The 13,487-nt window shown below is 29.4% G+C and overlaps 1 protein-coding gene across 2 annotated transcripts in view; it reads left to right on the plus strand.

Moving 5' to 3' along the window:
• The window catches only part of LOC123294915 (integrin alpha-PS2), a 259,591-nt gene that overhangs the window by 204,132 nt on the left and 41,972 nt on the right, over nucleotides 1–13,487 (plus strand). For both annotated transcript variants that reach the window (XM_044876108.1, XM_044876109.1), the window contains exon 5: nucleotides 7,935–7,996. In XM_044876108.1, the coding sequence (XP_044732043.1) occupies nucleotides 7,935–7,996 (62 nt within the window). The remainder of the gene's footprint in view (nucleotides 1–7,934; nucleotides 7,997–13,487) is intronic.

Raw genomic sequence — 13,487 nt, forward strand, 5'->3', positions numbered from 1 at the left:
TAGATTATGCATAAAATGTGAATTTTTTCATATTGTTATGTAAATATTTCTTAGGTGATCTCATTCTATTCCAAAGTTTGTACCGTTTACAATTAAGCGGCAATAATAATTTTATTAACTTGTGGGCACAATATCTTGAAAAAGGCTCAATTTTATAAAAAGAAAAAATTGAATTACAAAGATTACGTAGACAAAATTTCCATAACCTGAAAACTGTTGAATCATCCTACGCTTCTTTAGTTCTAGGATAATTTCAACAAACATTTTTCTGCTCATTAAAAAAAAAAAAGAATTTGATGTCTTTTTTTTTATATACTCTTAGAACATCACTTAAAAAATGTTAGAAGATTAATTATAAATTGTCAGTTTTGGATATTTTGTCGAAATTCTTATACATTAAATAATATACTAGATTGTACAATATGCTTCGATATAAGACTCATTTATATGAGTACTTATCTATTTGTTATGTTTATATTATTCTTTATATCTTTGATTTGAAGATTTATTAGTTTTATTTGATTGCTATTCATGCATATTTCTTATTAGACGAAGAAACGAACCACTAAAAATGATCAAAATTCGAAATTTTGAGCACTAAATCGGATTTGAATGCGGTTTTCGGCATTCGATTCTTTAGAGCGTCAAGAAACTTTGTGACCTAATTTGATTTATAAAAATTAAAAATTTCCAATTAGCATTTTAAAGTGACCCTTAATATTAAATTGACAGTTCGGTTAAGAGTGATGAAAATGATTTCAAACTTGTTACAAGTAGGTTTTTAGGGTCGCTCGTCGAATCCAGCATCAGTAACAATTATTTTTTTTAATTTATTATCATTTGTATCATATTGGATTGTTTTTATCTATTTCATTTTTGTTATCTTGAACGGTTCTTCGTATTGTTTTAATGACGAGTTAGTTGAGTTGATACCGTTTACCCTGGGCATCAGATTGTATAACAAATTTATTAAAAACTCTACGATGCAATGGGGGTGAATTTTATCACGATATTCGTGTTCAGCGACCCCAAAAACTCCGAGAAACGAGTTTGGACTGATTATATCACAAATTTCCCGAAAATTCCACTAGACGACGAGAAACCGTTTACCCAAAAACCCACTTGTAACAAGTTTGAAATCATTTTCATCACTGTTAACCGATTTTTGAATTTAATATTTGCGATCAATTACGGTCAAAATGCAATTATAAAATGCATATTAATTTTGCTTATTGCATATTTTTAATTTATTAAAAATAAAATTTGGTCACAAAATTTCCTGACGCTATAACGAATCGAATGCCGAAAACCGCATTCAAATCCGACTTACTGCTCAAATTTTTCGAACTTTATTCTTTTGTTTCTTCGTCTATTCTTCCACAAAAATATTTTAGATATTACTCAACTTCACCTTATAATTATGGTTTTTGTGTTGTGTTTAAAAATTTAAAAAGTTAATTTTATTCAATCAAATAATTTTTAACATTTGTATTTAAGATATGACGCTGAAGTTGATAACTAAAAAATAACGACTAAAATATACAGTTCAGACAACGAGAGAGAGAGATTAACAAACATTAATTAACCGTTAAAAAAAAAATAAATTTTATGTTATAAAAAAGACAATTCTAAAATAACGCTTCTCTTTATTTATTATCCAAGAATATTAGAAAGATTCTAGAATAATGATAAATATTGATATATTCAACCATGAAAATAATGCAGAAAAAGCGCGCAGAACGCACTTTTCAAAGACGCTTCGCGTTATATTTTCCGAGCATGATGATCACAAATCGAATACATTCTACAGGCGAAAAGGCGCACCACGCCCTTCAATGCTCAGGTACCTAAATAGCGCGTTTTTGCGTCATAAAATAATGCTCAATGGTTCGTAATATGGCGCGTTTCCTGCGCTCCTTATCTCTATCTTTTATTGATAGATTCAAAAATGTTAATAATGCAAAGCCAGCTTTTCAATAACACTTCGCGTTATATTATCCAAGTATGACGGTCACAAATCGGGTTTTTCCTATAGGCGAAAAGGCGCACCGCTACCTTCAATAACAATTCGCGTTTTACAAGATATCTAAATAACGTGTTTTTTTGTGCCACATAATAATTCTCATTGGTTCGTAAAATAGCGCGCTTCGCGTCCCCTTCCATTACATTTCACCCTATTTACTAACCAAGAATAATTAATAATAAATATTGATTAATCCAACAATGAAATAACGGAGAAAAAGCCCGCCAAATGCTATTCAATAACGCTTCGCGTAAGATCAGATACCCTTATAGCACGCTCTTTGGTTCCCTAATAGCTCTAATAGCGCACCCCACGCTATAAAATACGCTTGAGTTGTAATATGTAAGAATAATGATAAGTAAAAATAGATCCAAGTACAATTGCGTTTTGTTAGATAACCACGATTTGCTACAGACCAAAAATCGCGCTGCACGCACTGTCAATTAAGGATCTAGTGCTACAATTATTTTATTTATTTATTTTTAATCGTGTTTATTTAAAGTCGCTATGATAACCTAGGTCCTTGGCACCTGCACTTAAATACAATGTTTGGATGAACTTAGTAGGTCTGTTGGTCTCTTTCGGATTCGGATCCAGATGACTGTACGGTTTATTCAACAGGCGAAAGGTTGAACTCCTCGGTAAATCTGTTTCTTAACTGTTACAATTCTTATTTACATAAAGAGTTTCATTGTATTAATACATAGTCGGAATTCATATCATAAAATTAGCTTCTCTATTGATGTAAATAGTATTTTAAACTTATGAAAAATAATGCAAACACTGATAATCAACACTGTCTTTAGGGGGTATTTGTTTTCAATTGTTTTTTTCACTTGTTTTAGTGACAAAATTAGTTAGTGTACTTCGGATTCACTAAAAATCACAAAGTAAAAAAAATGACTTAAAAAAAAACTATTCCTAAACAAATTAATATGCACTAAAGAGTAAAAAAATAACGATAATATAATGTAGTTACAATTATTGTTATTTTTTTAGTCGGTATCAGCCAAGTCAGTGTAGCTGTTCGGTTACAGTTGTTTCCTTGGCTGATACCGGCTCCAAAAGTAACAATAATTGTAACTACATGATGGATAAAGAAGAACATGCAAGTTCTACTATCGAACAGGTACGTGAGTTTTCTCTTGCGGAAAATAAAGATTTAAGGTTACTCTAACAAATGCTGGAACATCAGCTAGGCAACCGGGGAACTTAAAGCTAGGTGAAGAGCCAAACATGAAAAACAAAATTTTTTTTAACGAACAGGTACGTGGCTGATTTTTTGTCAGAATGTTAACAGAGCTGCTGAAAACAGTTTGCCAAAACATAAGCCAGGTAACCGGGGACCGTAAATCTGAGTGGAAAGCCAAACATGTCAGCAAAATTTTTTTGCCACGAACAGGTACGTGGCTGATTTTTTGTCAGAATGTTAACAAACATGATAAAAACATTTTGCCAATACATCAGCTAGGTATGCGGGGAATTTGAATACTTACCTATGTGGCAAATCCTGAAAATAAAAAATTTTAATGATCATTAAAAATAAGGATAATAAGTGGAAACGACTAACTTCCCAGTGGAAAGGATAAAAAAATATCATATGTTATTATAGTATTATTTTAATTACTATTAAAATTATTATTATAAATATTAATATTATTATTATAATATGCTGCACATAAAAATTCTGGTAGAGGGTGACGCCTCTACCCCATACCCCCTTATTTTTTTTTACCTTCCTTGCCCCCTTATTTTTTTGTAAACAATTTTTTTTTCATTTCAGCGTTAAATGAAACTGGTCCCATGTCAATATCATCATTTGTTCTCGAGATACCCGAGGCGAAAATTGAATCCAAACATACATACATACATGTGCACACACGAACATCCTTTTAAAAACCATAATAACTACTCGACTCTAAAGGCCTTGCAACGTGGAGATATGTCAAAAGTTTCAATTTGCAAAAGCGGACTCATTACAATAACTATCCCACTGAGAAGTTAATAATTTAAAATAATCATTTAAAATTTAAATAGACATAAAAATTTTAAAACTATATATGGAATATAAAAAGACGTTTTATAACTAAAACTACAAAAAGTATTTGCCAAGTAAAATCTTATATATTATGACTACTCTAGCAAGTTTTTTTCTGTCCACCCTTATCGTCCTTATTCCTTAATTAAATTTCTTGATTCACCTCTCATTTTTAAGCATATTATGTCTAGGTTTGACGAAAAATATACTTACAATATAAAAATGTACCGCTTAGGTTACACGCTAGACAATTAATTTGAACGAAAAAATATCATAAATTTATATGAATTTAAATAATTTATAAATAAATTAAAATAAGTTTATTAGGCAAACATTCTAGGTTTTACAGATGCTCTCCTAATACTCTAGACACATAATACTCAAAACATTATAAGGCCAACATGTTAGTTTTTACAGATGCTCTCCTAGTACTCTAGACAACCTCCACCTACTAGACTCTAGACTCTTAATATTAATTTAAGCACTTTTGTCAACACTTTTTTACGAAATTTGTTGTTTGTTGGTTTTAGTCACGAGTACAGGGTAGCCACGGACTACGGTAACTACGGGAGCGGAATTCCAAACGAGTCGAGCTAGTTAAAATATATTAGACTCATTATTCAATTGTATGTTCTAAATCTAGACTGACAATAGTAGGTATACCTAATTAAACACACTAGCTAACCATGTGTAATGAACAATGCTCTGTTTGCTGATTGCAGCATCTGGTATCAATTATGTTAAACATATACAGAAAAACAAATTGGGATTAAGAATACCTTCAAATACACTCAAATTTATATGAAATATAGTTTATGTTCGAAATAATTCTGCAACTGACGATTGTGCGGATATCTCGTTCAGACAAAATTACATTTTTTACAGCTTTTTCAAAATAAAAAATATATTTGTAAATTTGATCAGTTTTAAGCAAAAAAGTACTTTTGTCATTTTTTCTTCAGACGTTTAGTTTCCGAAATAAAAATTCTTGAAAAATTAAATATTCGATTTTAAGAAAAATGTTTTTTTTTTTTTTCAATATCTGAGGGAATTCGCTTAGCTTACACAGCTCCTGCGCTACGAAATTTTATTATTACCGAAACGGATCAAATATTATTATTATTGAAACACATGTTTTATGTTTACATAAAATCGAAAACCGACTAAATTTTAATGATAGGAGGCTAATAATGGCATCTTTGCAAACATCATACTGAAACTAGTAAAAAATGGGTGCTTAAAATGGATAATTTGTCCATTAAAGCCATAATTTGTAGAAGCATGCCCTTTTAGCCTAGACTCGAATCTTTATTTTTCAGATATCCGGGTTAGAGCATAACAAATTACGCCACTTCTATTCTATGTAAGTGACTCAATTATATGTAACCTTTTCACGTCTTATATCATTTGTATGAAAGTTTCTATTTTTTTAAGAAACCAAATTTGTGTGTAGTTTAGAATAGAAGCCAGGACTCGAACATGTTTGTATATACAAACTAACAAATAGTATAAGACGCATAGTATAAGCGAAAATAAAGAAATAATATGACAGGCAGGTTACATACAATTCAATCACTAATAAAAAACAAGAGTATTAGAGTTGGCTACATACTTGATCGAATATCTAAACCAGACTTCGATATCTTAATTTGATCGCATTTTCCCATTAGAAAACAACATTAGCAAGCGGACTAACACGCGTTTTATATCATTTCTAATTTAATCTAATAGACTCCAAACAAGGGGAAATAAACAATTGACTGAGTTAATTGTTGAAATACCCTGTATAGAAAGTTTTGAATGTCAGCGCTTGCATTAGTTTTAATAAATTGGAAAAGTTTAAAAATACAACACAATTAGGTAACCGAAAGGCCGTCATTTGTTTTGGTTTTCGTAAATTTTCGAAAATATTGAATAGAATTTTTTTTCGTTTTTCGAGAATCTTTTGCAAAACCACTAGTTAAAGCTACCTGGAAATTTGTACATACTGCCTATATTTTATAGTTATGGAGAAAATGATGAGATGACACCAAAGTTTCTCCTATTTTGCACCCTCACGTGTAGACAATGATGTTTACGAAAAAATGTTTCAAACGTTGTTTATTTTTTTATAAAGACCATTTTGTTGATTTAAACTTGTGTTCTACACTAACGATTTACAAGATGGGTCTTACGGACCAAAGATCCAATAGTCGTATATTGCTCATTTACGAACTCAAACTCACTTTTTACGTCCTGGCTATATACTTGACATACTCGCTATATACTTGACATCTGTTTTCGTTTTTAACTCCCGAACCAAAAAAGGGGTGTTATAAGTTTGGCCGCTATGTGTGTCTGTCTGCCTGTCTGCTTGTCTATGTGTCTGTCTATGGCATCGTAGCGTCTAAACGGATGAACCGATTTGGATTTTTGAATGGTTAGTGTTCTTAGCTATGTTTCAAGTTCGAATTTACGGTTCCGTACCCGGAACAACTAAAAATAGGTGATGAACCTCAAAATCGGTTCAGTTTGGAGAAGTGTCTAAGGAAAAGGGTAATTTAATGGAAAGTGTTCTCAGATACGTTTCAAATGAGAGTTTTGGGTTCCGTACTTTCTCTAAAATTTCTCGGGGGTTTTTAAATTTTGTAAATTTTAATTGTTGAGTAAAATCGGACATATATAAATTTAATATACCTTGATATATATTTCTCTTATACAGGTTATACAAATATGAAATAAAATAGTTGGATCTATGTATTTTGATTTGAACCACTAGCTCTGATACTCACGCTACCAGATTGCGGAGATTTGCAATTTACATTTGTTCAATGAGTACTTAATTTTTGAAGAAAGATTACTTGATTTGCAATTTCAATCGATATAAAAGCCTTTGAGCAAATCATTCAAGAGCTTTTATTATACAAAGGACCTTCCACAAACAAAATAAAATTTTACATATAATATATAATGTAGCTCATATAGTACTTCAGAACTTAAAAGACGCAGAAAAGAAGTAATATATTATCGAGTGTGAAATAATTTAGAATTCTAGAATTTAAAAGCGCTGTAACTTGAAGTTGACTCATTTTCAATCTTTGACCAAGTTGCAACTTTTACTAGAATAACTAATTTCCTAAATTAAAAAATTCAAGAATATTATCATTGAAATTTGTGGCATCTAAAGTGTAATAGGAAGAATAGAAAAAAAACTATTAATAAACACTGTTTTACGTGGCAACTCTACATGTTAAACTACCAATTCTCACTTATTTACTTCTTTTTTTTTATAATAGTTTTAAAGACCAAAGCCATGTTTAAAATATATTCACATGTGTTTTGTCACAGAGGGTGGTTGGTTCATTTCTCTTATATTCTTTTTTGTCAAAAGTTTCTGTTGGGTCACTGAATCACTGTAGTGTGTAGTCTTTAAAACAGCAAGATATTCTTATGTATTGCAATCTTATAAGGTATTTTTACCGGAAGTATTTAGAGTATGAACGTCTCTATAACGTCAATACATCTGTTACACTTCGACACGCCTTTAAATTCTAAGAAACAATTTTTGTCCAATAACCTTTAGTATTATAGTACCTACTACCTACAATTCAAATTCAATGAATCTAAGCTTACATCTTATATAAGGTAAAAAGTTGGTGATAAACAAGAAAATCAAAAACCTCTTTTTTCATAAGTTCGACAATCGAGCCATGATTAAAAGCAAAACTTACATTTATCAATCTTCAAAAAGGCAGGCAAATAATCATGGAAATCTGGCCTTATTACGGGCGCACATTCTAGTATAACTAAGTTACTTAACATAAATTACACTTGTGTAAAATTTAATCTCAATATATGAATGATATAATAATTAATATGACTTTTTTATTTTAGGACAATGGGGCTACCATCGACAAGGATCTTGTCAAGCAGGTCTAGGTGCTGCATTAGCTCAGGTAAAGTTAAACTATAATCGTATAATATTATATGCTGTTAAATTCACTAATAAAAAGAATTAGGATATTCTTAGTAATTATCCCAATGTAAAGCCATAGTTCAATTAAACTAACAATAAGTATCTAATAAAGTAAAAGGAAAATATTGATGCATCTGATATTTTTACATTTGTTTATTAGGTTGAAAAAACTTCGTAAAAAAATCCACCTCTCAGGAGCGTACCTAACCCTCGTTTTAGGGAGTTAGTTGGAGGTTTTAATCAGTTTTTTATAAATTACAAAAAAAAAAAAAAAAGTATGCATTAAATAAATAAAAAATTTCAAATAAAGGTAGCTGAAGTATTTTTGCATATTTTTGTTTTTTCGACTTTTTAGCTTCAAAATTCATTGAGATATGCCAATTTTAAAAAATGCAATTTTTTTGCTCATTCAATCAAATGAAAAAGGATCCATCTTGAAAACCGTTAGAGATAGAACAAGTTAATTAAGTTAAGTTTTTATTTGAATCATTCTTTCGTAAAAAAAAAAATTCTAGAAAATATTTTCAAAAATTTTCGAAAGTATTTTCTGGAATATTTTTGTTTTTTTAGAATGTTTTTTCACATACTTACTAGTTGAATTTAACCTGAAAATTTTAACACACTTTTTTTTATTGTTTTGGAGAAAAGGGCCACCAAGTTGCACCCTCACGGGTAAACAGTGATATTTGCGAAAAAATGATTCAAATAAAAGTGGTTAATTTTTTTATAAGGAATAACTTTTACATTCAAATTTTTGTTCTATCTCTAACGGTTTACAAGATGGATACGTTATCACTTGATTGAATAAGCCAAAAATTCCATTTTAAAATTGGCATATTTCGGTCAATTTAGAAACTAGAAAGTCGAAAATGTGAAAACATACTTCAGCTAGAATTTTTTATTTACTGCATAGTTTTTTTGTAATTTGTAAAAAACTGATTAAAACCCCCAACTACCCTCCAAAAATAGGGGTTAAATACGCCCTCCAAAAACAGGGGTTAAGTTTTTACAACGTAATAAACAAATGAGGAAAATTTTAAAGATGCATTAATTTTTTCTTTTTTACCATGACATTTGATTTAATTTTGTTGTATTAGATTATAAAAAAAAATTTTTTCATTTATATATTATAAATTAATTTTTTTCAATTTTAATTTATTATAATGTATACTAAGTCTAAATAACGTTTTGTAGAAGAACGTATTCAAAACTTTTTTTTTTCAATTCCAAAAGAAAAGCCTGTGCTTACATAATCTTCATAATATAGATTTAAAAATTACATTATTGGAGTCTTTTTCATACATTTTAAGTTATTCCAGTTGATCCTCAAACCTTAATACTTGATTCTAAATCTTTTTAGCATCAAACTGCCTATTAAATAATTTTATTGAAGCATGCCAAAACTCTTTAAATTTTGTTTATGGTTACAAAACAAAAGGGTTAGTTTGCTTTCACATCTATGGTACTTAGCATTAACTATGTATAATGTTATTATTATTATTGTTATTATTTTTTTCGGTTGAAATTTGATTTTTAAAAATCGTTTTTATGCCATTATTATGAGCAGTCGTAAATGTTTATGAATAAAAGAAAGTTATATTAATTGTAGGTATATTATACATTCATAATAAAATTGTTTTAATAAATTATGTTGTATTTCAAATAATAACTAACAAATAATAATATTTAAAAATAAACAAATAAGTATAGCCTTTTTAGGATAAATTTCATAAAAAAGATAAAAATGATTAAAGACAATTTTTCAATACAAATAATGGTTTTAAATTTTTATATTAAGCTGCGGTGCGGTGAGGTGCGGCCAGGCATTAAGCCGATGTACATGTACCTAACAGTACATAACAATGAATACAATCCAAACTGTCTATGTTATCAATTATATTGTTTGTTGTTTGCATCGCACTATATATTATATTAATGCTGTTTCATTCTATGAGTGTCAACTTTCTGAACATAATTATTTTTGAATTAATTAGTTTAAAACATCGAATCCTAAAAATATATGTCTAAAAACTTTCTTTCTAATTGACAGTTACCGGGAAAAATTAAAAAATGGGGCCATTTTATAAATCAGAAAGTGCTAAAAGCATTCATCTAGCAGTCATATATGTTACAGGTTAAAACATTACTGAAAATAAAAAATAAAGTGATTTTTAGTATTTTTTTGTAGGTAAATATATTTACTACATTTTATACTGTTTTCCATAAAGATTTAAAAATCTTCATTTAAAATGAAATACAAAATAGTTTGTATATGTAAGTATCATATTTACGCATGTATGTAGTTTTCACACATAATTAAAATCACGATTCTTTTTTATACCATGTGTATATGAAATATATCAAGATATACTAAGTTTAGCCTCAAGTTGGTAGCTAGAGCTTACAAATATTCATGCAACGAACAAAATTTTGGTGTCCCTAAAATCACCTAATTAATAATCACCTAATTAATCCATTTCCGGTTGTCCATCTGCCTGTCTGTCTGTAAACACGATAACTCAATAACGAAAAGAAATATTAAGCTGAAATTTTGATAGCGTTCTCAGGACGTAAATAGTCAAGTCGAGTTCGTAAATGAGCAACATAGGTCAAGTTCTTGGGTACGTAGGACTCATCTTATAAGCCGTCAGAGATAGAACAATAATTTAAATGTAAAAATTGTTCCTTATAAAAAAATTTATAACTTTTGTTTGAAGCTTTTTTTCGTAAACCTCACTGTTTATCCATGAGAACGCAAATTAGCTTAGAACGTAATCCGTAAATTATACATTGAATATATTATGTATGTGTGTGTTTGCGTAAATTGCGTAATCAACACTGTCTAGACATGATATTTCGACAATTAACTCAGTCAATTGTTTGTTTTCAGTTGTTTCAATTCAATTTTTTTTTGTAATTTTTTCAATGTCGGGTGGATCTTTTATTTTTCTATTGGCGTGCTTTTAATTTTGATGTGAAATGATTGAAAAACTAGTTACTGCTTTTAATAGTTTTCGTTGTTAATTCGGATAATTAATTAAATTTTGGCAGGGTCATAATTTTTGTAGCTACCCTCGATTTATATCCACAATTGCAATAAATAATTTGACTAAAAAATATATTTAAATGTTGGTACTCACTTGTGTTACAACTGCAACGGAAGGAGTAAGTATTCAACGACTTGTATTGTATTTTATTGTAAATACTAAATACTCATGCTACCTACCTATCTACTACTACTCACTATCATATCAATTTCATTCTATTTTCCAGCTCTACATCCTAAAAACTGCACCAAATTTTTTAACTACTTAATATTTAGATTTTCATCCATTGAACTCATTATAATCATAAAAATAATAATTCTTTATTTGAACTTAAAAAGTTATTACAGGGGCAGTATTCTAAAAAATATATACATTTTAAATGAAAATTGTAAGTAGACATGTGACATATAAACAAGCCGCGGGTAGGATCTGGTACGACCCCTGAGGTCCACACGAATAACTTCCCACAATAATAAATAGTTATGAAAAAAAGCTCGACTGACTCAACTCAATCGAATGTTATGAAATTCTTTTCGGATCATATTTCCGTTAATACGCTTCGATCCATATCTCATTCTAGTCGATATCATTTATTTTTCGCGCGATATCGGCGACGAAAAATATGTCTACACACACACATACTTCTTCTCAAAATTAGTGTTAAAGAATCGCCCTTAATTATGAAACGTAAAGATATATTGAAAATTTCGATTTCGAAAATCGGACCCATTACAATAACTTCCTATATTGAGAAGTAAATAAGACAAATAAACAATGAAAAGTAGGAGGAAGCAACTTAGCACAATAGTTGTGTAGGTCAGTAACTTTATTGATAGAGTTAACTTAGATAATAACTTAACCAGGGAAAACTCCCAAACTTCATTCTTAAGGTATCTCTGAGAAGAATTGTACACTCTAGCAGAAAGTAGCAATATTCTTAAGGGTTCAATTTGTAGAAGATAAATTGATGAAAACTCATTAAGTAACATATTAATAAACTTCTATCACGTAAGGTTTTCTTGCAAAATTTCTGTGAAAATAGAATATTCGAAGAATTCAGGGAGATAATAGGGAGGATACTGAATCAAGGAGGAACCTCGCAATCTCGGAAATGGTCAGTTAATCATATCCCTACAAATTAACGATACCTGATTTTATGATAACCCATGCGTGAAACAAACAAAACGAAAAACGATAATTCAAGAAGAAGAAGAAAAGATTTCAAAAACAAAAAATTAAACTGACAATTCAGGGGCTAGTATCACCCAATTCAATTCCAAAGATTAATATCTTCCCTAGTAGCATTCAATTATTCGAATTGTTTGAGTTTTGCAAAAAAATCTGACGTAATAAAAGAAAACGGATATTGGTTTTGGGTTTATCAACATAAAAAACATAATTTATCAAAAATATCCCATGAACATGGAAAAAATAATATTTGCACTATGTGTGTTTCTTAAACTAATTTAGTGTAGGTTAGATTACTTAAATTAAAACAAAGGGATTCTTTAACCTAATGGCAAGTTATTAAACGAGCCTAAACAACTTAATTTTAGTCAAGTCATTAATAAAGTGGTTTAGTCGAATTCTATTTAAACAACAAAATTCATACATGCAAGTTCAGGCATTTCTTGTAAGGAAGAAACGTATTGAAAAAATCCAAAATAGATCGGAGGACAAATGACAAATAAATTAATTTTTGATTATTTTTCCACAATACATATATTATATAAAATATGTTATGTTTCTTCCCTTTTTTTATTTCCTACGGTTATGGCCGACTTTAATTTTGTAATTTTGATATTTTCTGATATCCTAAGTCGTTACAAAAAAAATCGGATCATTGTATAACATTATTTCACAGGTGAAAAAACAAACGGTTTATGCATATTTAGAAAAAGTTTTGAAAAATTTGACCTTTCCAGCAAGTTTTGTTTAACGTACATACCTAAGTATTTCTTCAAAGAACATATTTTTTTAAATATCATGTTTCTTATAACCAGTGTAATTGTTATGAAAAAAGTCGTTTTGAATAAATTAATAATACATATATATATCAAAGTTTGCGATAAAAACGTAGACGTTACCATTACTGCTTTAAAGATCGAAAGCATATGAAAGTGAAGTGATGTTTTGTAAAACATGTATTTATTTTATTTTCAGAAGCAAGATGATAATTCTGTTTTTACACACAAAAGTGAATTTATGTATATTTGATGTGTGCGTCGTCTGGCGCCTTCAAAAAGAATACAAGCAAGCAATACAAGCAAAACTCTTTTTAATATATATTTATGAATAGTGTGGTTGCGTGGCTTCTTCATTCTTTATGGCTACCAAAAGACTGGCTGGCTGACTAGGCTATATTTACTAGTATGTAGCATCAGCTTAATAAAATGTTAATATCTATTTTCTGTTACCTATGCA

The sequence above is a fragment of the Chrysoperla carnea genome, chromosome 3 (assembly GCF_905475395.1).
Source record: "Chrysoperla carnea chromosome 3, inChrCarn1.1, whole genome shotgun sequence".
In the NCBI taxonomy this organism is placed as follows: domain Eukaryota; kingdom Metazoa; phylum Arthropoda; class Insecta; order Neuroptera; family Chrysopidae; genus Chrysoperla; species Chrysoperla carnea.